The sequence below is a fragment of the Bubalus kerabau genome, chromosome 20, assembly GCF_029407905.1.
Source record: "Bubalus kerabau isolate K-KA32 ecotype Philippines breed swamp buffalo chromosome 20, PCC_UOA_SB_1v2, whole genome shotgun sequence".
In the NCBI taxonomy this organism is placed as follows: domain Eukaryota; kingdom Metazoa; phylum Chordata; class Mammalia; order Artiodactyla; family Bovidae; genus Bubalus; species Bubalus kerabau.
This window is the reverse complement of record NC_073643.1, coordinates 54,075,039-54,101,170: the sequence shown is the minus strand read 5'-3', so window position 1 is coordinate 54,101,170 and position 26,132 is coordinate 54,075,039. Positions and strand designations below refer to the sequence as shown.

Below are 26,132 nucleotides of genomic sequence, written 5' to 3'. Positions count from 1 at the left end.
CAACAAGATCAGAAAGCATGATGTGTGGTCCATGTTTTCCTCTCTCAGAGAGCCAGCCAGCCTTTTTGCCCCCTAGCATCTCAGTGCTCTGCCCACAGGATCCTGCTCAACAAGTCTGTGTACTTCCAACTTTCTCAGGTGCCTCACCGTTCTCCACCGACCCCCTAAGAGACCAAAGTACAAAACAAAAAGAATGCTCCCTTCAGTGGGCCTAAGTTTAGATGTGGATTCTAGAAACGTTCCGTATCAGAGTCCACCTACACTTTGCCTTCTTCATTGTATTTTCCTCTTAAAATACTTACTATGAAATGCATTAGAACTAATTTTTTTTCATTAACATACCTTACCTGAGATGTAGCACCTCCTCCTCTACCTCCATTAGACTAACATAGATCAGAAAAAAAGATTTCCTGGAAGTATATTTAATGGAGCCTGCAGTCAAATATTCTTTCTTCTCCACCACTCCATCGAGAGAAAAATCAGTCTCCTACCTCCTCTGCCTCTCCTAAAACCTAATTATGTGCATTCTCATCATTTTCAGGTAGACACACATGTCTGTATTCCTTCATTCATACTATCATGAATAATTACCATGTATAATAAAATGTTAAACACCAAATGTAGTTTCATCAAATAGGATGAAGGCTTAAAGCTGTAAGTGACATATGCTCGCTTCGGCAGCACATATACTAAAATTGGAACGATACAGAGAAGATTAGCATGGCCCCTGCGCAAGGATGAAACGCAAATTCGTGAAGCGTTCCATATTTTTCAAAACTAATACAATTTTGTAAAGTTTAAAAAAAATTAAAAAAAAAGAAAAAAAAAAGCTGTAAGTGACAGGGAGGGAAATTTAGGTAAATAACCTTATTACTATGTAGAATTTTCCTATAGTGGAAAAGACTCTCAAAATAAGGACTATAAACATCATAAACAGTAAAGCAAGACACCAGTTAGCAGAGATGCTAAAAAAAGGGGCTGTTGTCAATTAGATCTCTAATATCTTGTATGACTAAAGTATTTCACAAACATTTAAAAAAACTGAATTGTACCACCCTCCAAATGATAACTAAGAAATCTCACATTTTATTGGATACTAGTCTCATTGGTCAAATCACACTAGCTTCTCCTGAGAACGTCTGTGTAAATATATTTAATACTGTCACCTAGTAAATTCTGGTTCTAACATTGATCAAGAGTGGGAAAGCAAAGAAAGTTATTAAATAGAAGTAATAATCACACTGATTTTTACTGCTTTAAGGGGGAACTTAAAATGTAATCAGCTCTTTAGGTGCCTCTTATACACTGATGACAAAAGATGAAGTACTGAGAGAAAATGTCAAAAAATTCTAAGGAACGCTAAAAATCTTTCCATTTTTAGAAAATGAATGTGAAAGGTATTCAGGTGGGTAAGCATCATGCCTTGTCCCATTTCAGGTCTAAAAATTTTGTTTGTAAGATTGAGCTCTAGAAATAAAAAGTCCCAAGTAGCTCTAACAGGACTGCCGAATTGAGAAAGCTGAAGAGATTATCTCATCTCCAGGTTCACTTTGATCTAGGATATTGGGAGAGTGGAGAGTAGAGGGAGGTGTGCTGACTTGGGCAAGCAGTGTCACTCTCTAAAGTTCCCCATTCCGGTCTGAGGGCCCGTCCTCCTGCTCAGGGAAGTTAAGATGCTGTCCAGGGTGCCCTCTGAAAGGGAGCATGTTCTGGGGGCAGGTGCCTAAAACTCCTTCCTGGCAGCCCCTACCCACGGACAGCCCAGGAGCAGCACAGGCCAGCTTCAAGCATCACCCTCCCCTCAGAGCCTGCCCCCTTTCTGCCCAGGAATTTGCCAACATGCACATGCAGCCATTCTATCTGTGCTTCCCAATTCTCCCCATGCTCACGCCATTGCTCCAGGCATGCCAGGAGCTATATTCTCCCCAAACTGCATGCCTCCTTTGTGTCCACTAGCCAGCAGCCCCTCAAACACAAGACATTTAGGGACCCCATGCATGCCATCTTGCACTTACTGAAATAATGCTTGTTACTGTTCTTAGACCGCATCATTTGAGACAGTTTCAGCTCCCAAATTAAATAACAAGCTGCTTGAAGGACTGGATGGTGCCTTTTATCTCGTTTGAATCCCCCCTCTAAGTCCAGAACACTGCCAAGCACAGAGCATGTGCTTAAGAAATGGTGACTGGTGATGGTGGTGGTCATGGCTGGAAGTCAGAGGCTGGCTGAATCTCCATGTGTGGGCCCATCTTCAGTCACTACTGAGAGAGTCCCAAAGGGCACAAGATGTCACTCCCTTCCCTCACCACCACCAACCCCTGAGCCCACAGCCCTTCCAGGAGGACACTAGGTTTCCAGGCACCATTTGGAAAAAGCCATCTCAGCTCCTTACCACGCTCTCCCTTTTAGTAGGGTCCTTCTCTCTAGGATCTTGTGGGGAATGCCTCTCCCTCATGGACACCACCCTTAGATATCTCTGGTGTAAATAAGTGAACCTCTGAGTAGTCACCAGGAGCCCTCTCTGCTTAGAGGCTCACAGTTTCCTCACTTGTTTTAGGGGTGAGAATGAACAGATTGCCACCCAGCACCCCTAAAAACTGGAGAAAAGCAGAGGTTCAGGTGGGTTCCTGTCTTCAGCGCTCCTGTCCAGAACAGACTCTCAAGAACAATCACAGCCACCAAAAAGGAAGCAGCATCTTAGGTCCCCAAACTCGGACCCAAGCCGAACTGGCCTTTCTCCTTTTTCTAACCCAACAGGCTGGACCTCTGTATGGAGTCTGGGAGGCAATGGGCCTTGGGACCATTTCTGTGTCTCTCTGGAGCGGTTTCTGTATCTATAAAGCAAAGGGTCGGAACTGGTAATCCCAAAGCTCTCTATAGTTAGTAAGTCATTTCAGTCGCTTAGTCGTGTCCGACTCTGCCACCCCATAGACTGCAGCACGCCAGGCTTCCCGAGTTAGAAAACCGACGAATAAAAAAGGGTCCAGAAGAGCAGAGGTCCCTGAACCTCAGGCGCGACGCAGGACCTTCGTGAAACCAGGGAATATTAGATCCGAAGGCCCTAAGCGGCAAAAAGGCTGAAAGAATCCCCTCGACACCGCACCCTCCTCCGCCCGGTGGAGGAGACCGGCGAGCCAAGTCGGGGAACTCCCGCGAGGAGCGGTCTTCAGATTCCAGCAACTGCCCGTCACCGGGCGGACACCCCCCTTTCCAGCCTCCCTTCTCCCCATCCCGAGCGCGCGTGACCCCTGCTCACCGCTCGGGAGGCAGGAGCCCTCTCCCAGCCGGACCGCTGCATTAGCAGCTACGGAATACCGGCAGCGCCGCTGCCAGTCTGTGTATACGGTCGCCGAGGCAACGGGCCGCTTCTGGCTATTCCGGAAGTACGAGGTGGTGGCGGAAACGAAGTCCGCGGTCCTCTGTTGCGATACGAATAAGGTCAGGGCCGAAAGACGAGGACGAGCAATGAGACCGATTAATCCAGAAAGACTGCGGGAGCTGCAGGCACGAAGCCAGGGTCGGGGTAGCTGGGGAACGGAGCCGCAAGACCTGGGAAACCGCGGCCCGGCTTCCGGCGCAGAGCAATTTGAGACTACGGCGGCCGCGCAGGCCCATTCGACGCCGGTCCGGTGCCCGGGCCGCCGTCCGCCCGCGCCCTCGCCCCGCCCAGTTTAGTTCCGAGCCAGCACAGCCAGGCCTGCGCAGTCTCGGCGGCCGGGGAAGATGGTGGAGGACGGCGCGGAGGAGCTGGAGGACCTGGTGCACTTCTCCGTGTCCGAGTTGCCTAGTCGCGGCTACGGCGTCATGGAGGAGATTCGGCGGCAGGGCAAGCTGTGCGACGTGACGCTCAAGGTCCCAGGGGTCGGGCAGCGCGGGGCTGAAAGGGCCGGGGGCCGAACGGGGAGGGAAGAGAGATGGGGGGATCTGGGAAGAGAGGTCTAGCGCGCTGAAGGGTGGAGAAACGAGATGGGAGTGAGAGCGACCGGCGGGGAAAGAGAGGTGCCGAGCGGGAGAGGGGGCTTGGGGCTGAGGGGGTAGACGGACAGGGTCAGCCTCTCAGTCTCAGACCTTAGAAGGAAACGCTAAGAGGTGCGCCGCTGAGGCCCTCGGAGTGGAGACCTTGGGGGTACCCGCCTCCTTTTTCTGTCACACAGACGAGAAAAAGCAAAAAACGGACTTGCAGCCGCTCTGTGGAGGAAGGGGGCGGCGGCTCTTTCTACCTTTGATGGGCACCACGGAAAAGCACCTTTTCTTGTCACCACAGACGTGCCACCTCCTAGTTAGCTGCGGTGTGATAGAGGCGTGGGCTCTTCCTGAGGAGTCATTGCTCCCCCTGCCTTGTCTCGTAATAAGAGCTTTTAAAATCGGATCTGGAAATCTTTTGAGGTGGGCCACTCCCCTGACCCCACACTAGAAGGCACGCTACCAGCACCGCAGAGGTCCCGGAGAATGGACTGATGGCCTCCCGTGGGGACAGACCCCCCTCTTAACCACCTGTTCCTTGTTCGCATTCTGGGCACAAGACCCAGCCTTCCTCCCGTGCTTTTGTATCCATTCCTGCTGGGGAGGCATGCTGTCCTGCTCTGCGGCCGAGCTGCTGAGCCAGGTGGAGCTCTCCAGGTGGAGATGCTGCTGGAAATCCTGTTCCCTGTTGGGCTTTGGCTAGAAGGATGTTAGCATCTGCGAAGGCCCCTGTTTAAAAAATAAAACTATGCAGATATCTTTGTGCTCTTCTTGTTTTCCGCAGGGTTAAGGAAACTTCCTCTTCCACATTTCTGAGTCAGACCTCCTGAGACAGTTAAGTAGAATGGTTAGGAGTGTGGCTTTGGAGATAGAAGAAGGATTTGGATTAAAATCCTTGGGCAAGTTACTTAAGCTCTCTTAGCTTCAGCTTTCCAAATGTAAAAATAGGGATGATTTCTAATTCTTAGTATTCATATGAGGATTAAATGAGAAAACTTGCGGTATTCTTTGCATAATGCCCAGCCTAAGGTTTTCGTCACTCTAAACCCCTTCTGAGACAGAAACCAACACAATATTGTAAAGCAATTATCCTTCAATTAAAAATAAATAAACTAAAAAAATTTTTTTTAATAGGGAAAAAAAAGCCCTCCTGAAGGAGATTAGTTTCCCAGGAGAGGAGTAAAGTGGACAGCAAGGGGACAGCATCTTTCGTGGGGAGCGAGTGGTTTGAGAAAAATGAGCTGGACTAAAGGAAACAGAAAATAAATATAAATGAGAGTTTTTTTGTTCACGGTGATCACATGGAAGCAGGTGTTGAGGGTTCTAGAGATTTGTAAGCAAGAGAATGATCTGTTTTTGGCAGTAATGCTTGGGGTGAGTAGAGACTGGTGAAAAGCAATAATGGGGGTGAATTTTCGGATTAAGATTTAGGCTGTAAGGGTAAGCCAGGGAAAGCTTCTAAGACACAGAGATGCAAAAAGGACGTGATGGAGTTAGATGGTCACACTACATAACCCTCACCCTAACCCACTAAACCCAAGTACACAATTTTCACTAAAGCTGACTTCAAGGGCCACACATTTGAGTCTGGAATCTTGCCTAATTTGTTGTCATACTGATTTTGTGATGAAAGAGTAGGTGGAGGAGGATATCAGGAAGTGAGGTAAGGACTTGTTGGTGCACGCCATTTTTATGCCATGTGTCGTTACTGAGTTACACCGGTATAATTAGAGAGCTGCTGCTACTGCTGCTAAGTCACTTCAGTTGTGTCCGACTCTGTGCGACCCCATAGACCGCAGCCCAGCAGGCTCCTCCGTCCATGAGATTTTCCAGGCAAGAGTACTGGAGTGGGATGCCATTGTCTTCTCCCATTAGAGAGCTAGAATAATCATATTAAAAGGAGCCATCGAGGTCTTCTAACAAAGCCATCCATTTCACAGATGAAAAAACCCTGGGGCTTAGCGATATTAAGGGATTGCCTAAGGCACAAAGCTGTATTACCTGAGATCCAGCACAGCTGTTGGTTGGTGGAAGAGATGCTTTTGCATCCTCTGTCAGATTACTCACCTGCTAATGGCATATAAAGCAGAGCAGGAAACAAGCTGTCCTCTGTCAGCAGCGTCCTCTGTGAGCACAAAGGACAGTGATGTGTATAGCCAGGTGCAGTATCACTCTTCTATTTCAGGACAGGAGACAGACACGGGCTTTTTCTGCTAGTCTTCTGGACCTAAGACTTCTTGACTCTTGATGTGGAGATGACCCTGTATTGGGAAATCCTGTGCTTCTGAATATTGTTCATTACCGGGGCTCTCTACTCACTTTTTTCAGGTAGCTGTGTTTCCTTTTCAGCTTTGCCTCTTTTTGATGAGTAGTTAAAATTAAGGGGAAGAGTGTGTTCCGTTAGAGCACATGTTCACATATCACAGTGGACACCTGTGCTATGAATTCATATTCATCAAAAAGTCAGTTTTGCTCTTTTGTGAGTTATGTCGGGGGTGTTGTTAAATTTGGACACTGATTTAGATGAATGAAAGCGCTTGATGCTGCCTGACTGTAGGTGGAGAAAGAGAGTTACATGGTCAGGCTACTCAAGATGGCTGTTGTCTTGCTCTCTGAACATCTCCTGCCCAACCAGTACCTGCTTCATCTATATCCTGCTCACATGACTGACCTTTACACCCTCTTATTCCCTGCCCCCCTCACCCCTCACAGTTTGGGGTGTGCCCTCTGTTGGTTTTCCTGGTGACTAATGAGCCCACCTGACATCAGGTTCCCTACTACTGGTCATCTCCTTCCACTTGGGAGTGAAGACTACCCCCATGTCCTGCCTGCCTTCTGCACACAGTGGGATGCCCCTCCAGGACCTTGTTTCAGACATATAAGATCCCCGCTATCCGTTAAACCATTGATGGCTCTGTTGCTGACTTCAGGTTCTCTCTTTGGTCTTAAAGCTGGGCACATACAGGCCTTGTAGGCCTGCTGTGTGCAGCCCAACAGAGGTATCTTGGAAAATCAGTTCCTAACCGAGCAACATTCACTGGGTTCATCCTGTGGCTTCTGGCGCTTGGCCAGCCTTCTGGGTGAATGTCAGAAGCCTGTCTTTGGGGATGCTTCTTACTGCAGGTGGTTCCTTTATTGTTTTGTACATGAGATCCCATTGTTTGCCCCTTGGCCACACCTGGTTCAACTTGTGGGCTGATTGATGGAAAATGAGACCATGTCCTTTCTCCAAAGATGTGTTCCAAGCTCCTCCTGAATTACAAGTATGGCATCTGCCTTTCTACTTTAGGTTTGTTGACTGGTGGCACTCCCATTGTCTCCTTGGCATAGAAACTAGCCAACTTCCTCACAGTCCTTTTAGGCCTTTTCTACCCAAACAGTGGATCACATCATTACTTGTTTTTAGTTGGGGAGAAGAAAGAATGAACCAAGATGTGTGAACCAGGAGCTGGCAAGCATATTCTGTAAAGAGCCAGATAGTAAATATTTTAGGATTTGTGGGTCACGCTGTTTAAGTTGCAGCTATCCAACTCTGGGTGTTGCAGCACAGGAGCAGCTGTACCTAGAATATAAACAAGTGGGTCTGGCTGTGGTCCAGTAAAACTTTATTTATAAAAACAGGTGTTGGCCAGACCCATTGGCTGACCCCTATTGTATACTGATACAGCCTCTGTAAAGTTTAAGACATGTGGAGTAAGTTACACTTGCTTTATTGCCCCAGCGTCTACTTCTGTGGTTTCAGAGATTGGAAGCAGCTCTTGTTAAAGAGTACAGGTGAACCAGAAATGGAAAACTTTTTTGTTTTCCAGCTCACAGCAGTTGATCAAGGGACTGGCCTGGTCTGTGACCGATAACTGACATAGGAGAAGCTACTGTTACGTTATGCATCTCATCTTTTTTTAAAAAAAAAATTTATTTATTGAGCTGTGCTGGGTCTCTGTCTGGCACATGGGTCTTCTGTCTTCCTTGAGGGATCTTTTTAGCTGCAGCACGTGGGGTCTAGTTCCCTGACCAGGAAGCGAACCTGGGCCCCCTGCGTTGGGAGCACCTCAGCTTCCAGACCACGAGAGAAGTCCCAATATCTCATCTTTAAAGCCTTGCAGCTCTGTTGAAGCTTGAAGCTGACTATTCCGAAGTATTAACCAAGGACACCATGGTCCCTTTCTGTCTCAGTGGAAGCTGAGGATGCTTAGCTCCTTACACAGGGGAAGGCCAGAGGAGACCGTGATGGCTCCTGTGTTCCTATGGACCTGACTGGCTGTGTGCAGGGCTGGGAAGGTAAAGGCCAGAGTGCGGGCTTGTGGCAGGCCAGGTAGGTCAGCAGCTCAGGTGCGGCTCAGTATGTCTGGGCCGTGTGCTGCATGTCTGATGAGAACACAGAAGTGCTTTTTTTGGAAAATAAGCTCAAGAACAGATATTGGTACAAGCCAGTTCATAGCATCATTGTTTGCAATGTCCAAAAGACGAAAGCAGCCCAGTAGCATGCTGCATCAGTGGTTGAATGGACAAACAAGATGCAGTCTATTTTGTTCCATACATGCAGTGGAATAATATTCCATATATCCATGGGAATATTCAGTTCAGTTCAGTCGCTCAATCGTGTCTGACTCTTTGCGACCCCATGAATCGCAGCACGCCAGGCCTCCCTGTCCATCACCAACTCCCGGAGTTCACTCAGGCTCACGTCCATCGAGTCAGTGATACCATCCAGCCATCCCATCCTTTGTCGTCCCCTTCTCCTCCTGCCCCCAATCCCTCCCAGCATCAGAGTCTTTTCCAATGAGTCAACTCTTCGCATGAGGTGGCCAAAGTACTGGAGTTTCAGCTTTAGCATCATTCCTTGCAAAGAAATCCCAGGGCTGATCTCCTTCAGAATGGACTGGTTGGATCTCCTTGCAGTCCAAGGGACTCTCAAGAGTCTTCTCCAACACCACAGTTCAAAAGCATCAATTCTTCAGTGCTCAGCCTTCTTCACAGTCCAACTCTCACATCCATACATGACCACAGGAAAAACCATAGCCTTGACTAGACGAACCTTTGTTGGCAAAGTAATGTCTCTGCTTTTGAACATGCTATCTAGATTGGTCATAACTTTCCTTCCAAGGAGTAAGCGTCTTTTAATTTCATGGCTGCAGTCACCATCTGCAGTGATTTTGGAGCCCAAAAAAATAAAGTCTGCCACTGTTTCCACTGTTTCCCCATCTATTTCCCCTGAAGTGATGGGACCGGATGCCATGATCTTCATTTTCTGAACGTTGAGCTTTAAGCCAACTTTTTCACTCTCCACTTTCACTTTCATCAAGAGGCTTTTGAGTTCCTCTTCACTTTCTGCCGTTAAGGGTGGTGTCATCTGCATATCTGAGGTTATTGATACTTCTTCCAGCAATCTTGATTCCAGCTTGTGTTTCTTCCAGTCCAGCATTTCTCATGATGTGCTCTGCATATAAGTTAAATAAGCAGGGTGACAATATACAGCCTTGACGTACTCCTTTTCCTATTTGGAACCAGTCTGTTGTTCCATGTCCATTTCTAACTGTTGCTTCCTGACCTGCATACAAATTTCTCAAGAGGCAGGTCAGGTGGTCTGGTATTCCTGTCTCTTTCAGAATTTTCCACAGTTTATTGTGATCCACACAGTCAAAGGCTTTGGCATAGTCAATAAAGCAGAAATAGATGTTTTTCTGGAACTCTCTTGCTTTTTCCATGATCCAGCGGATGTTGGCAATTTGATCTCTGGTTCCTCTGCCTTTTCTAAAACCAGCTTGAACATCAGGAAGTTCACAGTTCACGTATTGCTGAAGCCTGGCTTGGAGAATTTTGAGCATTACTTTACTAGCGTGTGAGATGAGTGCAGTTGTGCAGTAGTTTGAGCATTCTTTGGCATTGCCTTTCTTTGGGATTGGAATGAACACTGACCTTTTCCAGTCCTGTGGCCACTGCTGAGATTTCCAAATTTGCTGGCATATTGAGTGCAGCACTTTCACAGCATCATCTTTCAGGATTTGAAATAGCTCCACTGGAATTCTATCACCTCCACTAGCTTTGTTCGTAGTGATGCTTCCTAAGGCCCACTTGACTTCACATTCCAGGATGTCTGGCTCTAGGTGAGTGATCACACCATCGTGATTATCTTGGTCATGAAGATCTTTTTTGTACAGTTCTTCTGTGTATTCTTGCCACCTCTTCTTAATATCTTCTGCTTCTGTTATGTCCATACCATTTCTGTCCTTTATCGAGCCCATCTTTTATTCAGTCTTAAAAAGGAAGGAAATTCCGACCCTAAGCGCAAATGGATGAACCTTAAAGACATTAAGCTAAGTTTCAAAATAAGCTGGTCACAGAAGGACAGATATTGTATGATTCTTCTTAAATGGGGTAACCAGAGTAGTCAAATTCATAAAAAGAGAAAATAGAATGGCGATTTCTCGGGGCCTGGGAGGAGGGAATGGGGGTGAGTGTTTCATGGGTACTGAGTTTCTGTTTAGGAAGGTGAGGTTCTAAAGATAGGTGGTGGTGATGGTTCTGCAACAGTGTGTCACTGAACTGTACACCTAAAAATGGTTAAAACAGTAAGTTTTATGTATATTTTACTACAATTTAAAAAGAGACAAGCTGAAGACTTGTTAGCTAGTGGGCCAGTGAGATTGCTTACAGTGCTTTGTAACTGGAAAGACACTAAAAACAGAATTTGTCTCTCTTGCTAGATCCACTGGTCAGAAACATTTCATGCTAAGGAGTAATCGTCCTTAATCTTCAGTGTTTGCAATAAGTCGCTTCACTCATTAGGAACCACATTTTTTATTAGCTCAGCCCCATGACTGCATTTCAAATGGTCACTTAAAAGGAATCAACTTCTAAGAGATGTACATTTAAGTGAGGCATACACGTTATAAGCTTTTTATTTCTGTGGCGATTTGTAAATGTAAAAGTCGTGTCATCTTAACAGAGCTAGAGGATCAGTGAAACACATTTTGCTAACCTGTCTTCCAACAGCATCTTTCTTGGCATAGTCTACAAATTACAAACGCCTTTCAGATCTAGGTTTCAGCCTCTTGTTTCTCTCTTGAGCACTGGATCTGCATTCCCATTTGTCCTGTTGACCTTTACGCTCATTGAGTCTGAAATGAGGCCTCTTCTAAACCATCTCTTCTTCTGTTCGCTTTGTTTAAAGATGGCACACCACCTGTCTAGTCGTGTAGGACTGAAACTCTCAGGTTGGCTTTATCTCGTCCTCTCTCTTTCAGGTGCCTTTTGTGACATTTATCAGTAATGATAATTACATAGTTATCTACAGGATTATAACTCTGTGAGAACAGGGGCTGTGAGAGCAGCATTTAGTGAGGCGTCTGCAGAGCAGGTGCTCAGTAAGCCACTGTCCCAATTCAGACCCTCTTCACCTTTTCCTAACCTGGGGATTCTTTAACTCTGGCAGCGTGCTGAGAATCGCTGCAGACCCTTTATGGGATGATCTTGGTGCAGCCAGGGGATTGGTTTACAGGTCTGTCCTGAGTGGCCTCCCTTCCATTCTCATTCAACAGGGTATCAGCAGATAATGTCAGCACCTTCCCTGAGTCGAGCACTGTCCAAAGTGCCGGGGCAGGAGCCGAGCAGGCAGAGCCCCTGCGGGTGTGAGCTTACTACCTTCCCCAGCGGGCACAGTGAACAAATGAACAGTGTAAAATGTCCAGCGGTGACATTGACAGAAAAGTCAAGAAGAATAGTAAGGGGACTGGGTGCTGGGTTTTTTTGGAGGGACCTGAGCCAGTCTCTCTGAGTAAAGACCTGAAGGAAGTGAAGGAGGAATCCATGAGCGTATCTGAGGGAAGAGTGTTCTAGGCAGAGCGAATGATCAGCACAAGAGAAACAGGAGCATAGTTCGCGTTTGTGGGGACAGCAGGCAGCTGGTGCGATGAGAATAGAGTGGCCAGGAGAAAAGTAAAAGGACGCGGGATCGGAGAGGCAGCCCCCAGCCCAGCATAGTTCCTTGCACAGTACAGTCCGGCTCACAGATGCGTGTTGAATGAGCAAGTGAATGAATGAAGCCAGATAGCATTTATTTATCTACGGATGAATGAATGAGGGGGCAATGAAGGCAAGGCAGAGTGGGTCTTAGAGGTGTATCTAAGGCTGCAGGTGTATCTAAGGTAGGATGCGTTTTCCACAATTCATGAAGCAAGCACACGGTATCGTTTGCACTTTCCTCTTCTTTTCCCGTTCAGGAGGGAGAATGCTAATGGCCAGAGCAAGAGAGACCAGTTCTGGCTTGTTCTTGAAGGAGCGTCTGTTCTTCCACACCACAAAGAAAATCAGAGGTTAGAAACTTGTTGGTGGAGCAGGAAAGTAGAACAGAGCTGCTCAGCTCTTGGTGGGTTTCAGAGGGGCTCCTGCCCACGTTGGGTGAAGCTCATCTTTTGTCCCGCGTGTCTGTAGACCGTCTCGTCACTGTAAGTCGGCAAGACGTGGGGAGAGCCGTGGGGTGGTGGAGCCCAGGAGCAGCAGGCGGTGGCTGGTTTTCCGTAGGATGGATGGAAGGACTGCTGATCTAACTGAACCTCTGATTATCCTAAGCTGCTCTCGGAAATCCGTGGCTGCCTCCTGGGAGCTTTAAGAGGGAGAAGCTTAAGGATGTTCTGGGGGTGTCTACGGCCACCCTGCACAACTTTTCTAGATCTCCACCTGTGTTCTCAATACTCCAGTTCCTTCAGACCCGTCCCCTCTCTGCCCTTCTCTCCTAGCTGCCCACGGTCTCAGCTGCTGACTGTGTCTTAGGACGTCAGTTCTCCGTCTTCTGGGCCTCCGCTCTAATATTCCCGGGGCTTGGAGTATCCGCTCCCCTCGGCCAGCAGAGTCCTACCCACGCTTCACAGCTCCTTTTGCAGTTTTCCCTTCTCAAAGGGAGAGAAGCGGCCAGACACTCCTTCCTCTCTTCTCCTAAAACACTTTGCATTTGGTCTGTTCAGCACTGTCTTGTGGTCCTAAATTTGCACACCTGACTCCCTGCCAACCTGTATGGGCAGAGACCCGTGCCGTCTGCTTTCTTTTGCCCTCTCACGGTGGGGAGATGTTGTGTGAAATATGACAGTTTTCTCATGTCCTTCCAGGTATAGTTAATCTCTCCCACTTTACTTCAACCCCTGCTTACTCAGAGTAGCGTCATGGCATCAGCCTCAGCCTTGCCTAAGAGCCTGTAAGCAGTGCAGACTCAGGCCCCACCCTGGAGCTTCTGAGTAGACTCTGGTGTGTCCTGTGCACCTGCCACCCCCCAACCCTGCTTAGCACACTAACACAGAGACGTGTGAGAACGTCTTTCTCCCCTCTAGACGTTGAGCTTCGGAAGCATGGGAAGCATCTCTTATCTAACACTGTTCTTGGCATGTTTCAAGCTCTCAAAAGTGTTTGCTGAGTGCCCCTCCAGGGCCTCTGGCGTTAGGTTGGAGATACTCCTTCAGTCAGCATATTGCTGCAGTGCATTTAGCTGTGCATGATGCTTTGCTGCGTGTGTGAGGCACCCTGCCATGAGTGGGAGTCAACCTCTTTCTTTGGACTTTAAAGATTGGTAGGGGAAATAGATAGCCATCAGTTAACTGTGAGACAAGGCAGAGGGTGGTAAGTTCTGTAACTGCACCAATATCACCAGAGGCCTGAGGGATGGCAGTTACTTCCAGTTAAGAGGGTTTGTGATGGTTTCGTCGAGAGGATGGTGTCTCGTTGGTACCTTGCAAGATGAATAGGACTTTGACAGACAGACATGGTAGGAAGAGCCTGGGGAGAGCCGGTTCAAGAGCCCAGGCTTGCAGGAGTGTATGCAGGATGTTTCTTGAGCAAGTAAGACATGGGGGAGCCAGGCAGAAGGTACGATTGGAAAGGTGGGTGGAATGCTACTGAAGTCCTTGAATTCTCACGGTCAGGCATCTAAGCTGGTGAGAAACATTTGCAGATCGAATGTGGTTGGTATGGTTAGATGTTTAGTGGTTTCTGAGGGCTCCTCCCTCCTGTCTCCCTTTTTCCTCCCATCCTTCCCTACTGGACGCGGGTGAGGCGGGGGTGGGTTTGAAAGAGGTGGGGACAGGCCTGAATGTTTAGCCAGCTCTTGACTGGCTCATTCCGTGGGACCATAGCCCCAGGTCTTTTTTTAGTGCTAGCTGGTCAACCACTTCCTCCCTCACCCCCTTCCTGAATCACTTAACCAGTGAGGCCCCCTAAAGCGGAGAGACCCAAGCTTCATCACAGAGGGTTTCACACTGTGCTTTTTTTGTTGTTGTTAATTTTTATTTTGTATTGGTGAAAGTGAAAGTTGCTCAATCATGTCTGATTCTTTGCGACCCCATGGACCATACAGTCCCTGGAATTCTCCAGGCCAGAATACTGGAGTGGGTAGCCTTTCCCTTCTCCAGGGGATCTTCCCAACCCAGGGATCGAACCCAGGTCTCCTGCATTGCAGGCGGATTCTTTACCAGCTGAGCCACAAGGGAAGCCCAAGAATACTAGAGTGGGTACCCTATCCCTTCTCCAGTGAATCTTCCAGAACCAGGAATCAAACCAGGGTCCCCTGGATTGCAGGCAAATTCTTTACCAGCAGAGCTATCAAAGAAGCCATTTTTTGGATTGGGGTTTAGCCAGTTAACAAACAGTGTTATAGTTTCAGGTGTACGGCAAAGGGACCCAGCCATACATATACATGTACATACCTGTACATACATGTACATATACATTCTTCCCCACACTTCCATCCCATCCAGGCCACCACACAACGCTGACCAGAGTTCCATATGCTCTGGAGTAGCTCCTTGTTGGCTATCCATTCACAGAATGTGCTTTAAAACGGCATCAAACCCCCAGACTGAACCAGTTCAGTGCGTTCTGTTGTACTTGTCTCATTCCCAGCCCCGTGGGTTTGTGAGGACTAAGCATTTTTCCTTGTAGTGGGATGAGCATCCTTCTGCCCCTGTCCAGGGCCAGTGGGCAAGCTATCCAGGGACACAGCCCCACCCCCTTGTTGGACATAGCCCTGAACCAGACAACTGCAGCGGGGCTTGTTTATTTCTTCCAGGGTCCAAGATGCGCTGTTAGTGTGGAAGGCAAGCCCTCCACGGGTTGGCCCCAAGCTTTATCCTCTTTTTCTTGAGGCTTTTACTTCAGCTGACGAATTTTCAGATAAGGTCAGAGAGTAATGCTCCTTATGCTCTCTTTAGTCAAGGGCCAGTGTCTTCCTCCCACTGGCTCCCACAGCCCTGAGCCAGAAAGATGAGGTGAAACTCATCAAAAGTTGTGTGACTTGTACCCCAGATGAAGGACTGAGAGCTCTCACCTTTTAAATGAAATCATTTTAGGATTCATTCTGCAGACTCAAGAATGAGGCACTGTGTTAAGTGCTAGGATTCAATCCTTCCTTTCCGTGAAGATTCTTCAGCCTGGATGGGGAGACATTCATTAGGGGCAACATAGTGTGGTATCTTCTGTGCTGGAGGCTCATGTCAAATGCTGCGGGAACGGGGGAGCCTACTGCCTGGGGGTCAGGGAAGCCCCTCAGAGGAGGGAGCAGTTGAGCTGGGTCTTCAGAGGTTGAGGAGTAAATAACCAGGCAGAAAAGTAAGGAATAAGGATCCAGGCAAGGGAATAGGGCCATGTAAGGGAATTGGCAGCAGCTCAGAAGAGAGGCACGAAAGTGTGAGTCGCTCAGTCTTGTCTGACTCTGCGACCCCATGGACTGTAGCCTCCCAGGCTCCTCTGTCCATGGAATTCTCCAGACGAGAATACTGGAGTGGGTAGCCATTCCCATCTCCAGGGGAATCTTCCCCATCCAGGGATTGAATCCTGGTCTCCTGCATTGCAGGCAGATTCTTTACTGTCGGAGCCACCAGGGAAGCCCAGAAGAGGCCATGGTGAGGCATAAAACTGGTTAGGTAGATGGGGGCCAGTTTAGAATTCGGATCTGACTCAGGCAGTAGGGTGGAGAAGGCAATGGCACCCCACTCCAATACTCTTGCCTGGCAAATCCCATGGACAGAGGAGCCTGGTAGGTTGCAATCCATGCGGTCGCTAAGAGTCGGACAGGACTGAGCGACTTCACTTTCACTTTTCACTTTCATGCATTGGAGAAGGAAATGGCAACCCACTCCAGTGTTCTTGCCTGGAGAATCCCAGGGATAGGGAAGCCTGGTGGGCTGCTGTCCATGGGTTCGCACAGAGTCGGCCATGACTGAAGCGACTTAGCAGCAGCAGCAGGCAGTAAGGAGCTCAACAAAATGGGGACTGACATGACCAGACTCAATTTTAAATCGAGTTGATTTATTCATAGGCTTCATTCATTTAACATATAAGGAGTGTTAATTTTTAGACAATCCCAGGAAACATGAGAAAGATTGCTCCTTTGGTGGAACTCAGGATAAGTAAGTTCTTCATGTCAGGGAACCACCATCTGCTCTTGTCGGGTTACCGGTGACCTCCGCTTCCTCAGTGCAGAGCTGCCCCTTGACCTCAGAGATGTCCCTCATGCTGCCCCTTCATCATCACATCTACCCCCTCCCACCCACCATCCCTAATTGCTGGCAACCGCTGATTTGTTCCCCACCTCTCATTTCAAGAATGGTGTATAAAATGGAATCACAGAGTACGTGACCTTTGAGATTGGCTTTTTTTCACTCCGCATAGTGCATTTGAGGGTCATCTAATTTGTTGTATCAGTAGTGTGCTCTTTAATAGATCTGAGGAGTGTTCCATGGTGTGGATGGATGTGCCACATCTTGTTTAACCATTCACCCGCTGAACCTTTTGCTTCTTTCCAGTTTTCACGTATTACGAGAAAGGGTGCTGTGAACATTCATTTACAGGGTTGTGTGTGAATGTCAGTTTTCATTTCTCTGGGATAAGTGCCCAAGGGCACAATTGCCATGCCACGTGGTGAATTGAGTTTCAGTTCTAGCAGAAATCGCCAACTTGTTTTGCAGAGGGACTGTGCCATCTTACATTCCTGCCAGCTTGTCTGAGTGCAATGGTTCATTTTGTGTGTCAGCTTGACTAGGCTGCGGTGCCCAGTTGTTTGAGCAAACACCAGTCTAGATGTTGCTCTGAGCGTATTTTTTTAAGATGTGATTAATGTTTAAAAAGTAAACTTAGAGTAGAGCAGATTACCTTCCAAGATGGGGTGGACCTCATCCAATCAGTCGACAGTCTTAAGAGCAGAAACTGAGGTTTCCCAAAGAAGAAACGATTATTCAAGATTGCAACATAGAAATGCTTCCTGAATTTCCCACTTGCTGGCTTGCTCTCAAGATAGCAGTTAATTTTTGTAAAAACCGAGGTGTATGTCGAAGTTCTTTTTTTTTTTTCCTAAGGGTGTCCAATTGCTCCAGTCCTATTTGCTAAAAAGCCTGTCTTTCTCCCATGTGAGGTGCGCAGATGCTTTTGTGCATTTGTCAGAAATCACTTTGCTGTCCCTGGATGGAGCTTCTTCTGGGTCCTGCATTCTCTTTCATTGGTCAGCGTCTCTCTCCCTGCTCCGGTACAGCACGGCTGTGCTCACTCTGGCTTTACGTGTGACAAGTAGTGAGATGGGGAGAGCTACTCCTCCCCCTGTATTTGTTCTGTTTCACCTGTTTCCCCCATTTGAACTGTTTTAAGCATACAGTTCAGTGGCCTTAGGTGCATTCGCAGTGTGGGATAGCCGGTGCTGCTGTGTGTTTTGGAAACTTTTTCATCAGTTGAAGCAGAACTCTATAAACATTGAGTAACAAGTCCCCGGTGCCCCTCCCCCAGATCCCGGTGTCCTTCATTTTATAGAGCCAGCCAAAAAGTTCGTTTGAGTTTTTCCATGACATCTTATGGGAAAACCCAAACAAACGTACTGCAGAACTCAGTATTCTCTTGTCCGTGTGGTTTTCACGATTCCACTCCCTTCACATAAGTAGAATCATATAATATTGTCCTTTTGTGCCTGGTTTATTTCACTTAGTATAATGTTTTCAAGGTTCATCCATGTTGTAGTGTGTATTAGAATTTCATCCCCCTTTTAAAAAAAGTCTTCTTTTTATTTTTTTAGAGCAGTTTTAGGTTTGCAGCATAACTGAACTGAAGACAGAGATTTCCCATACACTCCCTGTTCATGCTGCACACGGAGCCTCCCCACTATCAGTATCCTGCACCCAGCTGGTACATTTGTTACAATCAATAAGCCTATATCGACACGTCAGTACCACCCAGAGTCCGTACTTTACTTTAGGGTTCACTTTTGGTGTTGTATGTTCCAAGGTTTTTGAGAAATGAATGACACATGTCCACCGTTACAGTGTCACAGAGCAATTCCATGGCCCAGAAAACCCTCTGTGCTCCACCTGTTGGTCCCTCCCTCACCCCTGGCAACCAGTGAGCCTTGTACTATCGCCATAGTTCTTGCCTTTTCCAGATTGTTAGGTAGTTGGATGCATATAGTAGATACCTTTTAAAGATTTTTTTTCTTTTCACTTAAATATGTATTTAAGGGTCGTCTATGTCTTTTCATATGAGGCTTGATAGCTCTTTTCTTAACTCCTTTGGGAAAATTCCAGGGAGTGTGATTGTCAGATTACATGCTAAGAATATGTTTAGCTTTGTCAGAAGGTGCCAAACTGTCTTCCACAGTAGCTGTCCCGTTCTGCATTCCCACCAGTGAGGAATGAGCGTTTTTGTTGCTCCACATCTTTGCCAGCATTCAGTGTCGGCAGTGCTCTGGGTTTTGGCCATTCTAGTGGATATGTGTTGTTACTTCATTGTTTTAATTTGCATTTCCCTGATGACATGGTGTGGAGTGTCTTAATATGCTTATTTAATACACTTATTTTTTGCCATCTGTATTGGGGAGATGTCTGTTAAAGTCTTCTGCCCATTTTTAAATTCAGCTGTTTTCTTATTGATGGATTTTTTAAAGTTTCTTGCATCTTTTGAAAAACAGTCCTTTCTCAGACACGTGTTTACAAATATTTCCTTCCAATCTGTGGCTTATCTTTTTCTTGATTCCATCCTTTTTAGGGCGGAGCGGTGATCTGTTATATGTATATGCCGCATTTTATTTATCCACTTATCTATTGACGGGCACCTGGGTTGTCTCCATCTTTCGGCCTCTGTGGATACTGGCACTGTGAACACGAGTGTACAAATAAGTCTTTGAGACTGCGTTCAGTCCTTTCGGATGCGTACCTGGGAGCGGGGCTGCTGCGTCGTATTGTTCTGTGTTTAGCTTTTTGAGAAGCAGCCAGCCTGCCTTCCGCTGTGGCTGCCACTGTGCATCTCACCAGCAGTGCTCACGGGTCCCAGGGTTGCCACATCTTCATCGGCGCTTGGGATTTTCTGTTGGATTTTTCTTTTTCTTTTCTTCCTTTTTTTTTTTCTTCTAATAATAGCTATACTCATGAGTGTGAACTGGTATCTCGTTGCAGCTTTGATTTACATTTCCCTGATGACTAATGATGTTAGACATCTTTTCATGTGCTTGTTTGGTCCTTTGCACTTAATTTTTGTTCAAAACTGCTTTAGCTATTTTAGTTCCTTTGCCTTTCCGTATAAATTTTGGAATAATCTTGTTTATAGCTCTAAAGACTCTTGCTGAAATTTTGGTAGGAATTGCATTAAATCTATGTACGAATTTGGAGAGAAACAACATTTTTATTGTGTTGAGTCTTGTAATCCTTGCACACAGTATGTCTCTCTGTTTATTTAGATCTTTGATGTCTTTCATCAGCATTTTTTAGCACATCAGTCCTGTTAGCTCGACTTGTTAAATTCACATCGTTTAATTTTTTTGAGCAATTATGTAATTATATTTTAGATTTTGACTCACACAGGTTAACAGATAGTATGTGGAAGTACAGTTGATTGTCTATGATGATATTGTGTCCTGTGGCCTTATATACTGTGACCTTGCTGAACTCACTCATTGGTTCTAGGTTATTTCTGGGTGGCGTTTGGCATTTTTCTTTTGTGGGGAGGTAGATGGCCTTGGCTTTTGTACCTAGACCATTGTGTCATTGGCAAATAAGGATACTATTATTTCTTATTTTCTGATGTGTATTCCTTGTATTTCGTTTTGTTACCTCACTGCACCGGCTGGAACTTCCAGGACTATGCATAATAGCGATGGTAGGAGTAGACAACCTTGCCTTCCTCCTCTTCTCAGGGAAGAGTATTCAGTCTTTTACCAGTAACTATGCAGGTAGCTGATGGTCTTTTGTAGATGTTCTTTATCAAGTTGAGGCAATTCCCCCTATTTCTAGTCTTTTTAGAGTGTTTATCATGAATAGGTGTTGAATTTTGTCAAATGCTTTTTCTGTTGTACATCCCTGATTGAGAGGGTCATGTGATTTATTTTTCTTCTAACCTGTTTTTATGGTGGATTATATTGATTGAGTTTTGAATATTGAATCTCCTTTGGATCCCCCAAATAAACCCTACTTGGTTGCAGTATATGATTAATTCTTTTTGTATTTTGTTAAAGGATTTTGCATCTATATTCCTGAGGGATATTGGTCTGTAGTTTCCTCTCTTTTGTACTCTCTGTTGTCTACTTTGAGTATTAGCCTAATACTGACTTCAATTTGAGTTGTCCCCTTCTCTTCTATTTTCTATAAGAGATAGTTTAGAATCGGTATTAGTTCTTTTTTAAGTGTTTGGTGGAATTCTCCAGGTCTCAGCCTGGAGACCTTCTTTTCAAGACTTTTAAAATTACAAAATCAATTTCCTTATTAGCTCTAGGGCTATTATAATGATCTCATTTTGGTGGGTGAGGGAGAGGGGAAGGTGAGCTAGGAGTCACATTGCTCTGGAATCCACCGTTCACACTTCCAGAGGAGGACACCAAGCGGCCCTAGTTCCTGTCCACCTGACCTCAGGGAGGTCACATGCTCCAGTTACGATGGGCAGTCGGACGCTGGGTTTGTTTATCCCTATCCAGAGTCAGGATATTTTCCCCGATTCAAAAAGTGAGTTATCTTCGCGGTAGATGGCTGTCGACCATTTCTGGGTCCCCTGCAGTGTTCCCAGTCAGTTCAGTGCTGTGTTTGCTCTGCCCTTTGATGCCTGCAGCAGACACCGTCTCCCTGGCGTTTTCATACCTGGGGTCCTTGAAGACCTAACTGGTGAGCTGAGTGGGAGCCTCCAGGTAACCACCAGGGGCCAGTCAGAGCTGAAACCACCTTTGGTTAGAGCCCATTTGTTAAGACCAGGAAGGAAGGTCCCCCTTTCTTGCATTTTCCCAGGGCTTTCTCCAGACCACAGTGCTCAGAACTCTTAACTCTTAATAGCAGAACCAGCCTCAGCAGTCTAGACCAGTCATTCAGTTTCTCATGTAATCAAACAGGAGAAAAGAGGGGAAGCTGAAGTGCTGCCAAGGCTCCTGCCCTGTGTGGTCAGCGTCCTCCCACTGCAGACTGCTCCATCACACACGGAAGTTGGTGGGGCCCCCGCCAGCTCCTTGTTACCGGGAGCTGTTGTCATCATCATTGCGCTATTACAGAGGATTCATAGCAAATATATTATTAAACATTATTCATACGTAGTTAGTAACTTTATATTACATAGCTATAGAGGTCATCTTATATCTAGGTGATAATGAATATTCATGATTGTTGTTGTACTAGCCATCAAGCGTGTGGTTATTTCTAGATTTACAGTATCTGGTGGTGGTGGTTTAGTCGCTAAGTCAAGTCCGACTCTTGCAACCCCATGGACAGTAGCCTGCCAGGCTCCTCTGTCCCTGGAATTCTCTAAGCAAGAATACTGGAGTGAGTTGCCATTTCCTTCTCCAGGGGATCTTCCCAACCCAGGAGTCAAACCCAGGTCTCCTGCGTTGCAGGCAGATTCTTTACCAAACGAGCTATGAGGGAAGCCTTACTGTATCTACTTATATATGTAAAAAAGTTTTGAATGAAATGAGTAGAAAATTCACAATGCCCCCTGCTCAGTCTTCTATATCCTTCTCTAAATTTAACTGAAGGAAACTGTGGTCCATTTTGGCTATCACTTTTAGTGAAACTGCCATTTTTTTCCTACCATATTACTTTATTTTCGCAAAGATTCGTTGATTTTCTGGGTAGCCATTAAGGATGGAGTTGGTATTTTAATTTCAATACATATTTACTGAACTATTTAGGGGATGTGCAAGACCGTTATTACCTCAAGGAGTTTGAAGTCCACTGGACTGATAAGAACAGAAAAGTATCATGCTTAAGACTGAGGCTTCACATCTCAAACATGCAGTAGCCTTACTTGTCTGACACGTGAATAAGATTCTGGTTTGGGTGGACAGCTGGGCCTCACTGGCTTTGTGCTGGGTGGTTGCTGAATAACGTGGGGGATTGGTAGGTTCCTGAGGTCTGAAGGCAAGTGCTTCAGGGCATCTCCAGGCAGTCCACCTCCTGCATTGCTGGTGGACAAGGCTGCGTTATTTGCTGAGGCTAATTAGCACTGAAACTCCATGGGGGTGTTGGAGAAAGGATGATTGATTGTGTAACTATGGTTAAGAAACTGAAGTTTAAAAAAAAAAAAGGCAACTGGGGTAGCAGGCCCATACAGGCCATTCATGACTCCTGTGTGAATGCCTCTATTTCAGGCTGAGCTCACTTCCTTTTCAAAAGGAACGAGTGTTTTTGTATTAGACACTGTATCTCAGTGTTGGGTTCCACAAGGTGTAGACAGTTCATCCTAGTTCAGCAGGGTGTGACCTCTGAAAATCAGGTGTGATGTGGGTGGGGCATGAGGTGGTGTCTTAAATAAGTGGTCAGCATCTTTCCCTTTCTAGAGAATGTGTTCACCTCCCTCTTCATAATATTTGTTCCCTGTGACTCTAGAGCAGAGGTCAGCAAACTTTTTCTGTAAAGAAGCAGGTAGTTTTTTGGTTTTGCGGGCCAATGGTCACTATCACAGGTGGGCATGTCTGTGTTCAGAAACAAAAATTTTGTATATGGTTGGATTCAAAGTTGGATTTTATATGATTTTCACATGTCATGAAATCTGAGGCTTGATTTTTTCCAACCATTTAAAAATGTAAAACCTATACTTAGTTCAAAAACAGGTAGGCAGGCCAGATTTTGGCCCATAACCATGGTTTGTTGACCCCTTCTTTAAAGGAATTAAAAATAACTTCTGTGAAATTCTCAATATAAGGACATTTTCTTTCTTTCTTTCTTTCTTTAACAAGCACTTATGTAGCACATCATATGTGCCATGCACTTTTAAATGCTTTGCATTAAATGCCAATATAATCCTCCCAATAATGCCATGAGGGAGGTACTGTTTACCCCACTTTTGCAGATTTGTGAATTGAGGCAGTAAAGTTAAATGACTAGCCCAGGGTTATACTGCTAGTAAGTGGCAGAACTTAGATTTGAACCCAGAGTAATTAATAATTTAGCTGTTAATTTAGTTCCAGAGTATCCGTTCTTATCTACCATGATAACTGTCTCTCTTAAAGAGACAATTATTGACTTTCTAGCCAGAAGGAATGTTACAGATTAACCCATGCCTACTCATTTTTATAGGCTCATCCTTACCCACAAGATTCATAGCTTTTATGATTCAAATGTGTGCCTTAGTGAAATTATGGATTACTACTTGTCATGCAATTTCAGCATCTCTTGTGACTGCCTAAAAGCTTAGTCTTAAACCCCACTGATCCCAAGGGGATTCTGTGCCTGCACAGGCAAGGCACTTAACTATTCACTTACTGTTTTATTTATGTTTATTGTGGGCTCCTTGAGGGTAGGAGGAATAGTATCAAAATGTTTCCCATCAGACATAAATCTATTCTAGGCGTAGCTCTTGCTTTCTTTGGGGACGCCTGTCTCCGATTACTTCCAACTCAGATTTCGCCCTGCTGCTTTTCCTGCCTGAACAAGCAACTAGTTGAATCTTGAGTCTCACCTGCCTTTGACAGGAACAGAGTTCGTGGTATCATGCTACACTATCTGTGTGCTGATCCAAAGATACCTGGGCAGGGTCAGGCATGAAAGATTTCTTAGTCTTTCCAAGGAAGAAAATGGGAAAGTGTGTGTGTGTGTGTGTGTGTGTGTGTGTGTGTGTGTGTGTGTGTTAAAGCAAGTCACAACTTAGGTAGAGCTGAGGTGCTCAGGATTTCTGATTGCATTTGCTCAGTCAAGGTCTCAGACACCACTAACTAGGAGGGATCTCCAGGTACCTCTGGTGCAGGGGTTCCCATGCTAAAGGGATTCTGCAGAATTGTTGCAAAGGGCCCTCAAATCAACACCTGCACCAGTCTGTGGGCCAGATAAATTATATTGTTTAGGTGTAGGTACAGCTATTTTTCAAATGCATGTAGGTGCCATCACCTAAAGATAAATTAGTTGTTCCCCTTAACTGAGCACGGAATTCAGATGTAATCTGGCTAGCATATCCCAAGATAGCCCTGTCGTCTCTTTAGCTGAGCTTTTTTGGGAAATCAGGTCACCCAGTTCGCGCACATACAGCTTGTCCTTTTGTCTTCTGTTTCCTTTCTACATGAAAAATAAATGCACAGGAGTTTTAACACAGCAAATTGAATACACATTTTATCCTCCATTCCTTCCTGTAATACTGTTAAAATGATAGTAAGAGGGAAAAGGGGGCTCCCTGGGTGGCTCAGTGGTAAAGAATCCACCTGCCAGTGCAGGAGACACTCATTTAGATCTCTGGATCAGGAAGATTCCCTGGAGAGGAAATGGCAACCCACTCCGGTATTCTTGCCTGGGAAATCCCATGGACAGACAAGCCTGGTGGGCTACAGTCCATAGGGTTGCAAAAAGTCAGACATGACTCAGCACACAGAAGAGGGAGAAGAGAGATCAGCAAATGAGAGGTCATTGGAATGTTGAAGCCAAGAAGTGAGTGTGATGAACTTAGTGGACCTGAGGAATTGAAAGTTCTTGCTGAAGGTGTGGGGAGAGAACTAACAAGGAAGAGGATTTGTAATGCGGAACCCTGGATTAGCTCCAGAACTGGAGAAACCAAATACTGAAAACAGGAAGATTAGTTGAAAGTCTGTGTAAAAAACAGATGCCTGCAGCCCCTCCCCTACTCTCGCAGGAGACAAAAATTTTAGTCTTAGGTATTGAATCAGAGGTACACCAAGCACAGAAGATGGGATGGAGTACAGAGCAAAACTGAAAATAGGGGCTTTAAGACAAAGTTATAAATATAGTGATTAGTAGAACAATTCTTCTCTCTCACAGTTTTCAGAATATTTGCAGGCAGATGCTCCCATGCAAAAGACTGAAAGATCTTTCTCTGATAAATATAGTTCCAGAGAAGTCCTAAAGATACTGCCTACTTTGAGGGACCCTCAAAAAATGGCAGATTCTTCTTGCCTGATTACACTAATGTGAAGTGCACAAGTTGATGAGCTTAGCCATTATAAACAGAGCTTTCCAGCAGCTTTAAAAGTCTGAGCAGATAGCCAGGTGTTATAAGACATTTAAAGGACATAAAAGACAGTCTAAAACAAATGGAAGAGAAGAGAACTCAGAAGAAACAGTAAAAGCAGGGAGAAGGAGAAGGAAATATTTTAATTATAATATCTTGAGAGAGATTAGAGAAAATATTGCATTCATAAAAGATGAACTAGATTCTTAAAAAATAAATAAAAGAAACCTCCAGAAAACAAGACTTCTTAGAAATTAAAAGTATGATAGCAAGTATGAAAAATACCACACAGAAATATTGAAAGGTAAAGTTAAGTAGATTCCCAGAAGACAGACCAAATGAAAGAGATGAAAAATTGGGGAGAAGAGATAAATTATAGAGGATCATTCCAAGAGGTCTAATACCTAACTAATGGGAATGTGAGATTAAATAAACAGTAGACAGGAGGAAATTATCAAAGAAATGGTATGAAAAGGTGTTCTTAGAACTGAAATAATGTCTATAGAATGATGCTGCACAGTAAATAAAAGAAAATTGACTCCAAGTTACAGCCTTATGAGGTTTCAGATCTCTGAGGAAAAAGAGAAAGTCCCAAAAGCCTCTAGAGAGAGCAGTCACATACTTAGGGTTAGTATTCAAAATGGCATTAACTTTCTTGAAAGTAACAAACTAGAAGACAGTGGAACGACACCTCTGAAATTCTGAAAGAGGGCAATTCCCTGGCAGCCTAGTGGTTAGGATTCCACACTTTGACTGTCAAGGGCACGGTGAATCCTGTGGTAGATCCC

The 26,132-nt window shown here is 45.6% G+C and overlaps 2 protein-coding genes and 1 non-coding gene across 8 annotated transcripts in view; 2 read left to right on the top strand and 1 right to left on the bottom strand.

Annotated features, from left to right (window-relative positions):
• Positions 1-4,102, bottom strand: part of KIF9 (kinesin family member 9) — a 38,202-nt gene extending 34,100 nt beyond the window's left edge. Inside the window, exons 1-2 of one of the 3 annotated variants that reach the window (XM_055558481.1) lie at positions 4,069-4,102; positions 3,257-3,419 (exon numbers count right to left, since the gene is read on the bottom strand). Coding sequence is in view for 2 of the 3 variants with exons in the window: in XM_055558480.1 (XP_055414455.1) it covers positions 2,016-2,205 (190 nt within the window). In the remaining variant the exon portion in view is untranslated. Of the gene's footprint in view, positions 1-2,015; positions 2,262-3,256; positions 3,429-4,068 lie in introns of those variants that run through there. The other 2 variants (XM_055558480.1, XM_055558482.1) reach the window with 2 other exon arrangements.
• On the top strand, positions 666-772 carry LOC129635644 (U6 spliceosomal RNA). Its single transcript, XR_008706403.1, has one exon. It is a non-coding gene; the product is annotated as a U6 spliceosomal RNA (small nuclear RNA).
• The window catches only part of KLHL18 (kelch like family member 18), a 51,945-nt gene continuing 29,399 nt past the window's right edge, over positions 3,587-26,132 (top strand). For all 4 annotated transcript variants that reach the window (XM_055558487.1, XM_055558485.1, XM_055558484.1 and 1 more), the window contains exon 1: positions 3,587-3,852. In XM_055558487.1, coding sequence (XP_055414462.1) covers positions 3,724-3,852 — 129 coding nt within the window. In that variant the 5' untranslated portion in view covers positions 3,587-3,723. The remainder of the gene's footprint in view (positions 3,853-26,132) is intronic.